The sequence below is a fragment of the Cladosporium halotolerans genome (assembly GCF_011745625.1).
Source record: "Cladosporium halotolerans strain TM138-S3 chromosome Unknown Sca2, whole genome shotgun sequence".
Taxonomy (NCBI): domain Eukaryota; kingdom Fungi; phylum Ascomycota; class Dothideomycetes; order Cladosporiales; family Cladosporiaceae; genus Cladosporium; species Cladosporium halotolerans.
This window is the reverse complement of record NW_027191453.1, coordinates 1250264-1266222: the sequence shown is the minus strand read 5'-3', so window position 1 is coordinate 1266222 and position 15959 is coordinate 1250264. Positions and strand designations below refer to the sequence as shown.

At 56.4% G+C, this 15959-nt stretch overlaps 6 protein-coding genes across 6 annotated transcripts; 4 read left to right on the top strand and 2 right to left on the bottom strand.

The window, feature by feature from the left end:
* Nucleotides 1-2853: 2853 nt before the first annotated feature.
* Nucleotides 2854-4101, top strand: WHR41_00956 (uncharacterized protein; the record flags this gene model as incomplete). The annotated part of the gene is made up of 1 exon (XM_069369562.1): nucleotides 2854-4101. One exon carries the CDS (start codon nucleotides 2854-2856, stop codon nucleotides 4099-4101), a length of 1248 nt encoding a protein of 415 aa, XP_069233650.1.
* A 1482-nt stretch (nucleotides 4102-5583) lies between these two features.
* Nucleotides 5584-7968, top strand: WHR41_00955 (uncharacterized protein; the record flags this gene model as incomplete). Its single annotated transcript, XM_069369561.1, has 1 exon — nucleotides 5584-7968. One exon carries the CDS (start codon nucleotides 5584-5586, stop codon nucleotides 7966-7968), a length of 2385 nt encoding a protein of 794 aa, XP_069233861.1.
* Nucleotides 7935-9562, bottom strand: WHR41_00954 (uncharacterized protein). The gene is made up of 4 exons (XM_069369560.1): nucleotides 9194-9562; nucleotides 8858-9135; nucleotides 8593-8810; nucleotides 7935-8532 (listed from the first exon to the last, which is right to left on the bottom strand). Exons 1-4 carry the CDS (start codon nucleotides 9316-9318, stop codon nucleotides 8134-8136), a joined length of 1020 nt encoding a protein of 339 aa, XP_069233860.1. The 5' UTR covers nucleotides 9319-9562; the 3' UTR covers nucleotides 7935-8133.
* Nucleotides 9563-12012: 2450 nt separating this feature from the next.
* Nucleotides 12013-13119, top strand: WHR41_00953 (uncharacterized protein; the record flags this gene model as incomplete). Its single annotated transcript, XM_069369559.1, has 1 exon — nucleotides 12013-13119. One exon carries the CDS (start codon nucleotides 12013-12015, stop codon nucleotides 13117-13119), a length of 1107 nt encoding a protein of 368 aa, XP_069233649.1.
* Nucleotides 13120-13415: 296 nt separating this feature from the next.
* Nucleotides 13416-15096, bottom strand: WHR41_00952 (uncharacterized protein). Its single transcript, XM_069369558.1, has 3 exons — nucleotides 14733-15096; nucleotides 14389-14620; nucleotides 13416-14326 (listed from the first exon to the last, which is right to left on the bottom strand). The coding sequence occupies exons 1-3, from the start codon at nucleotides 14915-14917 to the stop codon at nucleotides 14213-14215; spliced, it is 531 nt and encodes a 176-aa protein (XP_069233648.1). The 5' UTR covers nucleotides 14918-15096; the 3' UTR covers nucleotides 13416-14212.
* WHR41_00951 (mitochondrial 54S ribosomal mL60 domain-containing protein) lies at nucleotides 14597-15842 on the top strand (the record flags this gene model as incomplete). The annotated part of the gene is made up of 2 exons (XM_069369557.1): nucleotides 14597-15197; nucleotides 15266-15842. The coding sequence occupies exons 1-2, from the start codon at nucleotides 15148-15150 to the stop codon at nucleotides 15840-15842; spliced, it is 627 nt and encodes a 208-aa protein (XP_069233647.1). The 5' UTR covers nucleotides 14597-15147.
* Between the last annotated feature and the right edge of the window lie 117 nt (nucleotides 15843-15959).

Here is a 15959-nt window from a genome sequence, read left to right as displayed (position 1 = left end):
CGACCTCCTTGATTTCCCCGTCTGCCCTAGCTCACGTGCGAAGTCGTTTGTTTTCTTCCGTGTAAGACGAGCGATATTTGTCAATCCTAATCACAAGACTGGTCAGTGAACACATCCTATCTTGCGTTCACTGCACCAGCTTCCCTGTAAAATTGCAACCTCACTGCACAAGCTGCAGCCGCTGCCGAAAACCATCGCTTGAGCCTTAGCCCCGCATGGCAGCCCACACCTATGGACTCGTCGCTCCGACACTGAACGCATTCATGACGATCATCTGCTCAGCTTACGATCACTCCCAATCTCTGCAACTTGCAAGCTCCTGCCAATTCCCGTTGCAGCTTTATTCGATCCCTACGTCAATCGCGATACCATCCAAAAAGCCGTTACCTTGCAGACAGCCGCCAAATCTGCGCTGCATCCTCAGCTCGAGGTACCTGGAACGTACATATTCGAACTCTCAGTAACTCTTCCGAACAATCTCGAACAACCAATAACAAACCGTGAAGCATCGACAGACGGACGTCGCTTGTCGCTCGTCGCGAAAGCAGGAGGCTCAACATCACGGTGTACGAGCTGAAATACTCCATACCCAAGTTTGTTTCATTTGACATTGCCTGAAAAATGATACAATTCGGCTTTGCGCTTCAGACTTCCTAGCGGTTGACATTTTGACGCCCTTGCGGGAAACAAGACATGCCTTCCGATCGAGTGGCGCTGAACGCCGCACTCAAAGCCAGTCGGGATGTCTTAGAAGACCAATATAACGTCTATCATCCTTCTGATGTAAGCGCTGCCAGTGGACTCGGGTCGGTAGCGCTGAGGCCACCTACGAATAACAGTAACACCTCAAGCAGCTCAACGCCGACGAAGGCACGAATGAGAAAAGACTCCACAGCCAGCAGGAAGAGCTCCGCGTCCAGCAGGAAATCTTCCGAAGGACAGCACAGGAACGCGGTCACTACCCGCATAAGCATCGCAGCCCCTCGCAAGGGATCGTCTAGGCATCGGATTCCCGTGAAAGCGTCGGCTCGAATTGCTGGTGAGGCGCGGGCCCATAAAAGAAAAGCTTCAGAGTCTGCTCAAGATGTGGCCTCTCCTAAGAAACTTCGCAAAGACTCCGACTCCACCGACTCTGAGCTCTCTGAGCTTGATACTACACCTGAACCACCTCGACTTCTTTCTCGCGAGTCATTCAAAGCGCCTGCGGCCGAAATCGACGAAAGCTTTGAACCAAGGCTCGCATCAAAGACTGCCCCAGGCGAGTCTCCAGCATTACCCGCACCGTGTTCCTCAAACGGACAAAGCAGCGTCGTTCGTCTGCGAGTTGTATCTGCGGCTCTGTGGAAGGTCAAAGAAATTCAGGCGGTCTCTGCATTATCATCAACAGTAGACCAAGATCAATCTCCTGTGCCGGATGCGAAAGAGGTTCTCTCCGAGGAAGTCACTGCCGTTCCCGAGAAAGCCATTCCTACTCCAGTGAAGCCAAGGGCCAGTCCTCGTGTTACAAACCCCCGGAAATCAGGGACAGAGGAAATTGTCCCCTGTGCGCGGAAAGCCCCTGCAACACGTCAAAGTGGAGTTCCGAAGCAAGCTGATGGTACTCAAAAGAGGGCTCCGAGGAAGCAAACGAAAGATGATAGCCTTGTCAAGGCTCCACGTCGTAGTAAGCCAGCTAGTTCAGCCAACGTTCCTGCCGAAGGGGCGCCTACAGACAGAGCTATCAAGAAGCCGAGGACGAGGAGGATAACATCTGACCACCTATCCGCAAGGAGGATAACCCCTACAGAGGGCAATGACTTGAAGATCCCGTCGTCGCCACCGCTACATCAAGCGGACGTACTCAACTCAGCCGCCCCGATAGATCCCGAACTTTTGAGGCTCTCCAAGGCTTTGACACACCGAGAGCCCTTATCCTCGAAACCTCTTCCGATCGGCAAGCCGAAGGTCTGGGCACCCGGGAGACAAGAGCTTTGCGAGACCTTGCCCTACTTCCAAGCTGGTCACAGTGGTTGCTACGCTAACGGCGGAAATGTGTACGGATTTATGTTTGACAGTGCTAGCGTTGGCCGAGAATATATTGGTCAGGACGTTATAATTGCTCGCATGGGCGGCAGTATGGCAAAGGATGGTAAGACTGGCGTCATATATCAGACTGAGAACCACGACATCAACGATAATCAGCCGCAATCTTTGCTAAACAACATCACCCAGAGGAACCCTCTGATTATCATCTGCGGGTCTCACAATGAAGGGTCAATCACAAGTATGCCTCATCGGTATTGTGTACTCGACTGGTTTAAGCCCACGCACGTGTGGGCGGAGAAGACTCTAGGCAGGAATCACATAGTTCGAACGACAATTCGCTATCGATTCGAGAGACTTGACAAGACCACGCCTCCTTGGTACGCCGCTCAGAATCACACCGACACTTCATCAGATCCTGCATTGCCAATTCGGGAATGCCACATCTGCGGAAAGACTTGCCCCCAGATTTACCTGATAGGCTGGATCTGCACCAATCCTGAATGCGATGCCCTCTGGAAGCTGCCCGATGGTCGAGATGCTCCGTACGGGGAGCTCGACTACCACCCGGCCTTTCTGCTTGCGAACACTCCTTGGGAAAGGAATGACCCGCCATTTAGTGTGAACCCCGGTGTACCGCAGATTGACCAGTACTTCGGCGACAATCTCAGTTCCATCAACACTCGCGGTATTGTCTGCCCAGACTGCGGGCGATGTAACACTCGATACCTATTCACTGGATGGCGTTGTGATACCCCGGGCTGCAAATGGAAGTTGATGCCTCAGCATCAAGTCGTGATGCCCTCCAATCTTCATCACAATCCATGGGACATGGCCACCGATGGGCCAAGTTTGATCAAGTCGTCAGTAAAGCCTGCAATTTGCACGACGATTCGCTACTGCCACAACTACAAGGTCGTCAAATACACGATCGAAGGTGTCAGCGGCTCTGTGATCGTCGCAAAAGCAAATCAGAAAGTGGTCTCTGAGCTCGGAGGTCCTAATGACATGTTCCGGGAGATGCAGAGCAAGAATATCGGCCTGGAAAGGCGGATGCTGCGCAAGACTGCGGACGTCGATTTGAAGCTCTCGAATTATCAGGGGGACTTTGTCGCAGGAGCAGGCGCCAATGTCTCAGCAGTCGCACATGCCGAGCCTGCCATATACGCAGAAGAAGCACTCAACGCAGGGGGCGCGAGTGCAGACCCAGACGAGGAAACGAGCGGAAACGCAGATGAGGAGGATGATCACCACAAAGTCGAAGTAGGCGCTCGTATGACAGCATTCGGGATGAATTTTGGTATGCCCTACAAGTTCATCGCAAACGGCGAGAGTCAGTCTTTCGACGATGCACCAGAGGCAATTCGTGCGGCTCGGTCTCGCCTGAACTGGGCTCAGCGTGTCTTTATTAACGACCCCACTGGCTATCAAGACTTCAATGAGGAGCTCGTCTTCGCATATCTCGAAGGACAAAAGATCAAGTACCACGACGACGGCGAGAAGGGCCTTGGGCCCCGGATCGCAACGCTCTCTCTCGGCGCTGCAGCAACCATGAGTCTTCGAGTGAAGACAAAGTATTTCTGCCCTATCTCCACCAGTGGCGTCTTCACGGATGCAAAACCTCTGCCACTACCTCTTTTGGAGAGCTCGGGGTACACGTCGGGATTCAAGGGCAAAACAAAGACCAAAACCCAGTCGAAGGATTCATACGAAGGCCGCATGGCGGCGTGGGAGGAGCTTCAATGCCTCAAGCAGGCCGGTGACACTGATGGGTACCGAAGACGCTCGAAAGAGCTGCCGAGAGAGCTTGGTTTGCGTCGGAAGCAAGCTGACCCAATCCTGTCCTTCCACCTCACACACGGTGATATTGTGATCATGGAGGGCGAACAGATCCAGAAGTATCTTGAGCATCAGGTGGAGCCTCATGGCAACCTGCGGTTTGCGCTGACTTGTCGGACTGTTTTGCCGAATCATCTCACGCCGGAGCAGTTGCCACCATATGAAGTGGAACCCGATTCAGGGAGATACGATGGAAATGCGATTAGGGAGGATGGGGATGGAGAAGCTGTAACTTGGTGAAACGGGGGACGGTTCGGTCAATGTACAATCGTAGAACTTGCTTGTATCGAGTTGCGACGATGACAAACGAAATGGAATGCAAGTCACTCCCGAAGACCTACCTTGACAGGTCCGTAGCAAATTGCTCACGCTCAACTTCCATCCTTGCATTGTTGATTAGCTTTGATTATCTAGCTGCCCAACCTAGAACGGAAATATTCCTGAACTTTGCATGTTCCTTGATTGTCATTGTATGGAAGATTTCCGACGTGGAATATTTCCGGGAAAGAGCCAAGAGAAGGCGCACCCGCTTCTTTTGTTCCTGCTCGCGGACTGACTAATTATCCTATCATCCATCAGTCCCGACAGACCTAAAGGAAAAACGTCGATAGTTATCATGTCCTGTTGCCGAGGGAAAAAGCCGGTGCCTTCTGCCAGCAATCGTGGGTGCAACGGTAAGTCACGTGCTAATTTGCGGGCCCCACTTCACTACTCCAAAGCTCGATCTCTTACTGACGGTGATGTTGTATAGAAGAATGTCTGCGTCGGATCGCCGCTCGCTTATGCCTACTGGACGAAGACAACGGCGGTTCGAACACTGCGTGTGCTTCTGCACTTGACACCGCCGAAAATCATAAATCAGGGCTTAAGCGCAGAGGTGGATGTTGCGACAAGAAAGCATCTATATGCTGTGATGAAAAATCCACCTCAGGCGCCGGCTACGATGAATGCGGAAGCAAGCAAGCAAACCTGGAGGTGCCCTGCCGTGATAGCTGCAATTACGCGACGGTAGCTGGAGACTGTTGTGCAGGACCAAGCGCCATCAGAGCAAACAAAAATGGCTGTACCACCGGTTCTGTGGCACTTGATCCAGCTGATAAAACCAATACCGGTTGCTCCAGCATTAAAACATCTTGCTCAGTACCGAAGAGCTCAACTATCACAGCCACTGAGGACATCGAATCCACAGCATGTGTCGACAAATGCTGCGAGACCGTTGATGACTCCAACCCACAGAGAGATTCTATTGCATGCAGCAATCATCTCCGCGTCGCGCTGGACCGCTTCGAGGCTCTGATCAAGCAGAGCAAGTGTATCTGCCGCAGTGTGGTCCGGCAGATGGGCGTTTCTTGCTGCAGTCTCTCTCCTGATGGTCGTCTTATTGGCGAGGGGTCGGGCCCAACGGCTCAGGCACCGGAGAAGGGCATCATCACTACATCTGTTGAGCAGAATTCTTGCAACAAAAGATGCTGCGAACAAAAGCCCAGCAACGAGAGCGAGCTTGATCAATTGGGCCAAGTCAATGTGGGCAAAGCAGCGCCAGCTTCTTGTTGCTACAACCCAGGAACCCTACATGCCGACAATTCCACGTCTGAAAAGCTTCACAATCTCGTGAATGTCAGCCAGGCTCAACAACGTCGCGATGACATTGAGAGAGATGCTGCTCGGGAGCACATTACGATCAGCATCTCAGGCATGACATGCACCGGCTGCAGCACCAAGATGACGAACGTGCTCAACGACATACCAGGAGTCACCAAGCCCCAAGTCACATTCGTATCTGGAACGGCAAAGTTCGAGGTGAACAGCGACATCACATCAGTCGATCAAGTGCTACCCCTCATCGAGAAGCGGACAGGCTTCAAGTGCTCACGTGTGGTCGAAGGGTATCAACATCTGGACGTACATATGTCTACGGACCTCGCCAAGCAAATGGAAAGGGATAATACCTGCTCGGAGGGTCTCATAAGTCTTGATTGCATGGGCAAAGCCTACCGCATTACGTACGATCCCTACATCATCGGCGCCAGAGATCTACTACCAGAGAACGCGAGGCTTGCGCCGCCCTCTCCAGACTCCAGCATCCTCGAAGGAAGACGGCGTCTCGTTCGAACTGCATGGTATACGGCCATAGCTGCAGCCTTCACCATTCCCGTCGTCGTCCTCAACTGGGCACCGAATCCCGTTCCTAGACAGACCCGCGACATCGTCAGCTTGATCTTAGCGACAGTCGTGCAAGCCATCGGGGTCCCCGAGTTCTACGTCGGCGCGATGAAGTCACTGATCTTCTCCAAGGTCATCGAAATGGACATGCTGGTCGTCATCAGCATCACCGCAGCCTACGTTTACTCCGTAGTGGCCTTTGGGTTGACGGAAGCAGGCGTGCAACTCGAACAGCTTGCTTTCTTCGAGACGAGTACGCTTCTGATTACGCTGGTACTTCTCGGAAGACTTCTGGCCGCGTATGCTCGCGAGCGTGCTGTCCGAGCAGTTTCGGTGAGATCTCTGCAAGCTGAAGAGACTTTGCTGCTCACAGAAGGCGGCGGAACTACCTCAATAGACGCCCGCCTGCTCCAATTCGGCGACATTATCGTGATCAAAGCCCATTCTCGCATCGTGACAGACGGCACCGTCACATTCGGAACGAGCGCCGTCGACGAATCAATGCTGACGGGCGAATCCCTGCCCGTCGGCAAGAAGAAAGGCGACAATCTCATCGCGGGCACTCTCAATGGCAAAGGCGTCCTACATGCACGCATCAACCGACTCCCAGGTGCAAACAGCGTCAATGACATCGCCAGATCTGTCGAACAGGCTCTCGAAGCCAAACCTAGGATCCAAGATCTGGCAGATAAAATTGCATCCTGGTTTGTGCCTGCTGTCGTGGCAATAGCAGGCGTAGTGTTCGCTGTCTGGATAGGTGTCGCGTTGAGAATACGCGGTCAATCACCAGGTGGGGCGATCGGTACTGCCGTCACTTACGCGATCGCTGTGCTTGCCGTGTCATGTCCATGCGCTCTCGGCCTGGCTGTGCCTATGGTACTGGTCATTGCCGGCGGGGTTGCGGCACGGGCGGGCGTGGTAATCAAGTCAGCAGAAGCTACAGAGCGGAGTTGCAAGGCGACAGATGTGGTCTTCGATAAGACCGGAACGCTGACGACAGGGGATCTGACCGTCGTGTCTGATCAGGTTCTCGACATCGGCGTCGATCCCAACGAGGCCTATGCGATCCTCCAAGCTCTCGTCAAAGACGACAACCATCCTGTCTCCCGCGCCGTTGCCACTCATCTGACTGGCAAGACTCTCCAGCATATCGAACTCAGTGAGAAACGATCCATCCCAGGCGCCGGCATCGAAGCAAAACACAGCGGCCAGACCGTCTGCGCCGGAAACCCGCATTGGCTCAATCAATCCACCCACCCAGCCATAACGCCCCTCCTCTCCCAAGGCCTAACAACCCTTCTCCTCACAATCAACCACCACCCTATCCTCGCCACCAGCCTAACCAGCACCCTCCGCCCCGAAGCCCACTCCGTGATCGCCGCCCTCCAGGCCCGCGGCATAACCTGCCACATAGCCAGCGGCGACCACTCCCTCGCCGTCTCCCAAATCGCAACCGCGCTCTCCATCCCGCCGTCCAACACCCTCTCGCACGCCACGCCGCAGCAAAAACAAGCCTACATCTCCGCCTTGCAATCCACAAGCGCAGAGAACGACAAGAAGAAAGCGGAAAAAAGAACAATCCTCTTCGTCGGCGACGGCACCAACGACGCCCCCGCCCTCGCCGCCTCGACCATCGGCCTCCAGCTCGGCACCACGTCCTCCGTCGCCGGGTCCGTGGCGGACGTCGTGCTGCTGAGCGGTCTCTCGGGCGTCTTGACGCTTCTCGAAGTCTCGGGCCGCGCGAGGAGGAGGATCATGTTCAACTTCGCGTGGGCGGGCGTGTACAATGTGTTCGCGATTCTGCTGGCGGCGGGGGCGTTTGTGAGGGTCAGGATTGAGCCGGCATATGCTGGGCTGGGGGAGATTGTGAGTGTGGGGCCGGTTGTGGCGGCGGCAGTTTCGATGGTTGTTTGGGGTGGGAGGAGGGAGGCTGGTTGGAGGTAGGGGGGTAGTGGGTGTGTGAGGTTTGGCGGTTGTTGTGCTGTGCGGGTTGGGATGGTGAGGATTTGAGGTGTGTGGCGGCTTGTCGGAGATTCAACATCCTCCGGCGGAGTTTGGGTGGGTTCAAGGTTTTGGTACTCGCTGCTTTCAACCGTTAACCAGGTCCTATCAAGTCCCGTCTTTGCCTTGTCTCCGTTGAGGACAGATCGAGCCTCCAAACCAAGGATGTCCCACAACCTGCTCCGCCGTCCACCGTCTCCCCGGATCCAGTTTCAACATCCCCAATACCACCTCCCTCAACCCCTCATCCCTAACCTCTTCCCACGTCTCAAACCGCCTATAAGAATGGTACTCCGCCTCCCTATCCTCCCAAAGCAACTCCAGCACTTGCAAATTCACCTCCTCGTCCCCAACATGCCTCACAAGCCCCTCCAAACCCTCCCGATCACCGAAGTAAGAAACGAGCCGCTGCAAGCGGATCATAGCCGGCAGCGCTCCCCGCGCTACATGCTTGTCGAAGTCGGCGTCGGGGCCGCAGACTATTTTGCCGGTCATGGCGAAGAGGCACTGACCGGGTTTCTATTAGTTGATGCGCGCGCTTGATGTTACTGCTCTGGAGGCACCTACGACGAGGCCGAAAGAGAATATATCAGCCGGCTTGCTGAGATCGCCTTTGAAGTGCGCTTCTGGGCTGCGCCAGTTGGCGTTGCCGGCGAGCATGCCGTTGACGCATTTGCCTGCGGGTAAGTGGGCGGCGTTTTCGAGGTCGGTGAGTTGGACCTTCTTGATGGTGGTGTCTTGGCCATCGTCGGAAAGATCGACCAGAATATTATCGGGCTTGATGTCTGCAAGGATTCAGCGGGAAGTCAGCGTAGAGCGAGCCTTGTCGTACCTAAGTGGACGACGTCTCGCTCATGCAGCTCCGCGATGGCTTGAGCGCAGGCGGTCAGGATCTTGCGACGGTGCTGCATCGAGAGGCCTTTCCTGACGAGCTGGAAGAGATCATCGGTCAAGTAGTCGTAGACAAGCGTGTGTCGGTCCGGGACCCTATCGATCGGTAGGCGAAGCAACGGGCTCGCCCTCCCGCACAGGAGAGGGAAGATGCGCCGATCGAAGGTGGCGAGAATGTTTGGTGGCACATCTTTGAGCACGAATTGATCATTGCCGGATCTGATCACGCGTCAGTTTCGACATTCGAAGTATGTAGTCAGTAGACGCAAGGCCATACTTCGCAGTCCACACATGTCCAATCTCTGGTCGTTCCTGGAGGAGCTTGGTGAATCGGTAGCGACGTCCAGTCCCGCCGGTCAACTCCAACGGCACTGAAGCCATTCCACGTAGCGTCGGAGGCATGTTGAATTATCTGATGAATCGCAGAATCATTCGTTCAGGGACGGCGAAGGGAGTTCGCTTCGGGAGAAGGTTCCTAGACAGCTCCGGGGAATACACCGGAACAGCAGATGGCACACTAGGTCATTTTGAAACTTCGTGATCTAGCAAGAGAATGACACGTCCAAACATAGAAGCAGTGCTGGTCTGACTGTCATCTATTGCAACAAAACGGCACATTCTCCGCCGTCGAAGTCGCAATTCGCAGCCTGAGGCAACAACAGACCTCAGGTCGCTGGATCTCTCGAATACTGTCATGTAGTATCAAAGATACGCAACTCGGCTCCTGCGTACGCGTGCCACCTATCTTCAAGGATTCATTGGTCGGTGACCTGTGCTAGGATCGACGCATGCATATTCGCGTCTCAGGTCACCAAGTACACGCTTTCACCGACGCCGTGCAGAAGCCGTACATACGGCAGTGTGTAGGCGAGCAGCAGACGTGGGAGTAATATGGCAGCATGGCGCGGGCTGATGACATGCTGGGTGGGTTGACGGCCCGATTACCACTTGAGAAAAGTGCGCATGTTTCTTCAGCGCAGACCAAAGCAAAGGCGCCGCCATCCCCTTTGGCCGTCCAGAATGAATGGGATGCCATAGAGAGGCCCATTTGGCGTGAAGAGGGCTGAGTGGCCCGTAATCATTCAAACCTAATGGCTGGGCTGCGCAATCAGTAGGCCCCAGACATTCTAGGGTTAGGTTTACCATCCTTCCTTGGGGTTACGTATGACCTCTGATTGTTGGAGGACTCTGGTTGGCTTGCAATTGTTTGAAGCTAGCGGGAGGGTTGGCGGATTCGCCTGTCTGGCATCATTAGGCTTCGGGCTCGAAGAATGAGTCTCGTCAACGTACGTCTGTGGTGCGAGCGACTGCCATTCTTCTTGGAAGAACATTAGTGACGGCTAGTCTATAAACGTAAGGAATGGTACAAGCAGGTACTGTGGATAGTGGCTCCGCGCATTGAGCCAAGAAGACTCATGGCCTGTTCCTGTCTCGTGTGTGGTTGGCAATTCCGATGGCAACGTGACTCCCCTCGCCTGACTCCAAATAAGCTTACGACAAACACGATACAACGGCTGATCACGTTTGGGACATGGGCAAAGTCGGAGGCACGACTCGCCCGCCGCGCCGAAGGGGATGCACACCGGGCGCGTCAGTATGGGCGGTGTCTCGCATTGGCGTCCCATTGTTCGTCAAGCAGCATGCATGTCTGGGTCATTCGGCACTTCTCCGGCCAGTGCGTGCAGGATTGGCAGACCAGTACATGCAGCACTTCGCGGGGCGTGGGCGTCGATGGGCTTTCGCAATTTCCACCAGCTGCCCAGTCGATCTCGCGCCCCCCCCCACACGGCGATCGCGCGGGAGGCTGATGGCCCGTACCGAGACCCCGTGTTTTGTGCACCCTCGCGCGCACGCATGACCTGCTCTCTTCACACCACGACGCCCTGAACCAGCCGTACTCACCGCCGCGACGAAATTAGCGTCTTCACATGACAGCGGGAGCGCCTGTCCTCATGCCATCTTTGGCCGTGCTCTCCTGTCCGATGTCCAGGGACGGCGAATGCACTCCGCCCCAACTGCTCGTCGTCAGCCAGGCAGACTCGTAGGCAGATCACCAGGCAGACGTAGGCAGGCAGACGTAGGCTGACAGACGCGAGTCGGCTCGGCAGCGTAAATACAGTAACAAATATACGCGGCTCTGTGGGGAGGATGTGCAGACGTGCAGGCGTCGCGAGGTCGTGAGGCGCTGCGAGGCTGGCTGCACCCCACGCCGTGCTGCACTTCACCAGTAGCTGCAGTCCTAGTGTAGTCGTGAGTCGAGGGTCTGACCGTCTGCGGCTGGCGCCCTGATGCCTCTGTGCGTGAACCCTCCGCGAGCCCTCTGCCATTCTGCCATTCTGCCATCCATGCGTTTGTGGCGGCAATTACTCACGCCAGCCTGTCTGCCTAGCCCAGCGGCGCCTATCGCGCGCGGGATGTCGCCATCAGCTAGGAGATGCAGCACCTTAGGTGTGTACCGCCCCTGGTAAGGTCTGCAGCTAGCATTGTTACTCTCGCGAGTTTCTCGTGTTGCCCTCGACCGCGCAGCAAGGGCGTACGGCCGCGTGCGTCTCAGGCCGTCGTCAAGGCCCCGCTCGCAGGCTCCGTCAACACAGTCACCGTGTCTCAGCAGGCCACACCTGACCGCCCGCTCCTCTCCCGGTCACCGTCACCTGCGCCCGCACCGCCAGTCACGACGCCGTGTCCGCAGGCGTGCAGGCCTTGCGCGACCCCCGCGATATTGCCGCCCGGTCTATAACACTGCACCCTCGCCCGAGATCCGCACGCATATCCCATCCCTCCACGTCGCTCCTTTGCCGCCTCGCCTTCACTGTCTTTGCAGATCGCTGCCTTGCTGCCCGCATCGTCGTCGTCGTCGCCGCCTCCGCCGGCCCTGCTGCCTGCCCTCGCTCAGCTTTAAGCCTCCAACATCCCCCCACGCGTCTTCAACCAACTCCTGACCGGCCCTTGAGCCGGGCGCCCAAAGCCAACTGCACCGTGAGGACACGCCGTGAGGACAGAGTGAGGACATCACGCCTCTCGCCGCTTTATCAACGCCTCGCCCTGCAGCCCGGGCTTGACGCAATTCCATCGCCTCATACCCGCAAGCCAACGCATATGCAACCCCACGCGATGCCCAACTCGACAAATCCCATGCCACCCATGACTCGGGCTACATCGGAATCCAGTCTAGGCAACAAAAAAGACAAAGCATCCAACAACATGCCACAAGCACAGCATGCACAGCCCGGCGTCGCACGTGGCGTGCCAACAAAACCTGAAACCCACATCGACCCGCCAACGCATCAACCTTCTCCCAAACCCTTCGCCACCACACATCCCCAAAGCCCCTTCGAAGAAGACCTCGACAACAACCCGCACTCGCACTTCCTCTCGCCAGTCCACATGTACGAGTCGTGGGACGACTCGGACGACGAGTCCGACGACTCCTCGTACGAGCTGGACGCCGGCATCACGGACTTCGCCCTCTTCACCGACGACTACAACCGCGCCAAAGAGCAGAACCAGCCGCTGTCCGACAAATGGACCGACTTCGTCGCCAGCCAAGCCGAGTGCCTCGACCGCGCCGTCGCCCGCACGCGAGCGGAGCTCGCCGACCGTCCCACGGCACCCTTCTACTCCGGGTCGAGCCTCTCGCCGCCGCAGCAGCAGCAGCAGCAGCAAGCACCACCGGCCCTGACGCCCGACACCTCGCCGCATCTCGCCGACGACCTGGACTTCGACGACGGCGCGGCGCAGCAGCAGCAGCAGCAGCAGCCCTATCAAACCCAAATCGTCACGCCCGACGACCCCACCTCCTTCCCGTCTTCGCCAATCGACATCCCAGGCCGCAGCAAACCGCTCTCCGCCTCGGACTCCGCGCTCGACTCGACCGAAAGCGACTTCTTCGACGACCCCAGCACGCCCGCCTTCCTGCTCTACCAGCACAGCCAGCGGTCCGACCGGCGCCGCCGCAGCAGCAGCAGCAGTAATCTGCAAACGCTCAAGCCCCAAACGCCTGTCCGGCCAGGTCTCAGCGCCGGCAGCCGCACGCTGTCGGGTAAGCTGCACGTGTGGCGAAGGCCGAGTTGGGGGTTGTGGTCTGTTGAGGAAGAAGGGGAGGACGGTGAGGGTGAGGAAGGGCTTGAGATGGCAGCTGGGGGTAGGGGCAGGGAAGGGTTGAGGCGGAAGAAGGGGATGGTTGAGCTGAGGGGTTCTGTTTGAGATTGTGGGATATGGTTTGCATAGGCATTGGGAGTGGCGTTTTTGACAATTTTTCGAAGTCGAGCATCTGGGAGCATTTCACGAATCTGGGAGTCTTTGCTTGCATCGCATTTGGAGCAAAATGGAATGGAATGGCAAGGGAAATGGGAGTCATCAGCACCAGGTCCCGCCCGGTCCCGTCACGTCGCGAGGATCGACTTTTAGCATTTGCGGACGGAGTTTTCATGTCGAATCATATCATCTTGCTTTGGAAGAGAATCCACGATGGATCAAGAATTGGGGATGGAAATCAGAGATTTGGAATCAACGACGATGAAGCCGGGCAGCTCGATCGCGTTTGCTTATTTTTGTGCTTTTGCTTTTTCGATTTTCACTTCTCAAATTTTCCCATTGAGACTGTCTGCGCTGCTTTTATATCCGGATCGGGGAAGCCTTGTTTGATGACGGACTTCTCGAGGGACCATCCTGCCCACCCGCAGACAGACGAACAGACAAACAAACAAACAAAACCGAGCAGCCAACTACTCGTTGAAGACACGCTCTTTCGCTCGCTTGACGCTCTCAATTTGGTTGCCGTTCTGTATTGATCGCTCTTCTCCCCGCCGGCAGCCACGGAGTCGTGTCACTAGGCTAGCAAGACAAGACCGTCCTAGGGTTTTCCCTCACGGCCTGAGAAGGGCTGGAGCTTCGCTGCGCAGGGAAGTCCTGCAGGGTGGCGGTACGACTTCACAAAGCTTGGTGGCCGGGAATTTCGGGAGAGTCATGGCTGGAGGCGTCGGGTATCGTTCCATGACTGAGCTTAGCGTAGAGTCATATACTAGCCCAAACCTCGTCGTGATGTCTGCCTGCAGGCGTGTGCTGGGTGTCGGCATTGCCTTGCAATTGCCGCCACTAGTAGCGGCAGGGCAATATGAGGCGATCGGTGAGTCAAAGGCGCGACGATTCCCTCCCAAGCTAGCAGTTCTTCCGCAAAGCGTGGAGTAGCTGTGTCCTGAGCAAGGTCGGCTCGTGGCGAGAGCGGTGTCCCTTTGCGTTGGGCGGTGTTCGCCGGGAATGCATGCTTCGAGGCGTGAAGAATTGGCGTCAGGATTCTTCAGAGAAACCTCTTCGCAGCCGCGGCGACTCTGGCGCGGAAAATGGGGCTGGTGACTTCCTGGTTGACGTCGTAGAAAGGGTTCATGATGCACTTGACCCAGGCTTCGTAGACCTGGTGTGGCAGCGTCAGTGTTCGTTCAGAAAGCTTTGAGCCAGAGAATCTTCAAGGCTGACCTCCGTCACGAAACCCCTCACAGCATCTTCAGTTTGCGAAGAGCTCGGGTTGTTGGCTAGAAGCATGCTTTGTCTTGCTGTCGACGAGCGCGAAGAAGGCGGTGGCGAGGCGAGGTTGGAGTAGGGCGTTGCGGAAGGGTCGGGGTTCATGAGGAGCATGAATTTGACGTTGCCACCAGTTATGAATGTGTGGATGTGGTTGTTTTGGAAAGTATCAACTTTCTTGAGATATCTGGCGCAAGTGTTAATCTAAAGGGGTTACAATCTTAGCGTGACAACGATGGTCACGCGAAACAAGGCGAGGTATTCATCCCCTGCGAGACCATAGTTGTCGACGGACTTACAAGTCTTTCGTCCCCCACTGCACTTCCTCAACCATGTCCAGTGCAGCGTGAACGATGAATTGATTCATATGGGCTGCCTCCTCGCGGAACTTGGCTGTGCCATCTCCGCCAGGTTTGGAGGTACCGAACTCATGTTCGAAGAGCGGATTGTCTTTCGTACCGATGATGGTGAAGTAGTACGACATGTTGTCAAGAAATCGATTTGCAAGTTTACAATCGGCCAAATGTGCCTATCTCGCCTCAAAGCCGTGGTGTAGGTGTTGTCCCGTCCCACGTTGCAGCCTCAGGCACAAACGTGGAAGTCCTTGGCTCTTCCGCGGTGCAAGCCCGCCCAATGCGGTAGTCGCGACTTCACAGCAGGACCGCCATATCTCCAACCCGCCAGCATCAAGCAATTGCACAGCAGCCTGCAACCATGTTTGGCGCCTTCAAACCCTCTGCGCCCCTCTCAGGAGGCCTGCTATGGTATGCCCCAACCCTCAAAACTACCAAGCCCATCACGAACCCCAAGAAACTAACCCTTCACCCCTCAGGAAAATCCCATGGCGCCTCTCCCCTCCCCAAAAACTCCGCCACCGCCGCCGCATGCGCCGCGTAGATAACATCGTCTCCGTCCTCGACACCGCGCTCAAGCGCTCCGCAACCAGCACCTCACCCGCAAGCCCCAACGCCGCCCCCGCCGAGCTCCCCAACTCCTCCCTCCCCCACCAACCGCCCGGCAGCTCCGGCAAAGCCAGCCCCAGCACGCTCGCGACAACCGCCCAAGGCGCGCGCCTCGCCGACGCCGCCCTGCACTCCGACCAAGAATCGCGGCGCCACGGCCGCGGGCCCAGACAAGGCGAGATGGTGCCTGAGACCTACTCGGCGTCGATGACGGGCAGCCCCGTGCTGCAGAAGCCGTCGCGGGTGCCGCTGGGCGACGCGAGCGCGGCGCTGGGGACGACGAAGCTGATCGAGCGGTGGAAGGCGGAGATGCCGACGGAGGCGGAGATGCTGGCGCGCGACAAGTACACGCTGTTCGACAAGAAGGCGCGGGGCTACCGCAAGGGCGTGCACAAGCTGCCGAAGTGGACGCGCGTGAGCCAGAGGCTGAACCCGCCTGGTTTCTAGAGAAAGGGCATGTTTGAAAATGGAGGGCGATTTTTTGAGAACACCGCATAGCGATTTTCGAGGCGTTTGGGGCGCTGGGACATTGGATATGTATCAATATGTGCTTGGCTGGATTCT

Excerpts from the sequence above, each read along its gene's own strand:
- WHR41_00952 (XM_069369558.1), bottom strand. The coding sequence starts at position 14,917 with ATGTCGTACTACTTCACCATCATCGGTACGAAAGACAATCCGCTCTTC. Across the intron at positions 14,621-14,732 it reads CAGTGGGGGACGAAAGACTT|ATATCTCAAGAAAGTTGATA; the intron begins GTAAGTCCGTCG and ends CACTTGCGCCAG. Across the intron at positions 14,327-14,388 it reads TGAGGGGTTTCGTGACGGAG|GTCTACGAAGCCTGGGTCAA; the intron begins GTCAGCCTTGAA and ends CTGCCACACCAG.
- WHR41_00954 (XM_069369560.1), bottom strand. The coding sequence starts at position 9,318 with ATGCCTCCGACGCTACGTGGAATGGCTTCAGTGCCGTTGGAGTTGACC. Across the intron at positions 9,136-9,193 it reads GGACATGTGTGGACTGCGAA|ATCCGGCAATGATCAATTCG; the intron begins GTATGGCCTTGC and ends ACGCGTGATCAG. Across the intron at positions 8,811-8,857 it reads GCGAGACGTCGTCCACTTAG|ACATCAAGCCCGATAATATT; the intron begins GTACGACAAGGC and ends GAATCCTTGCAG.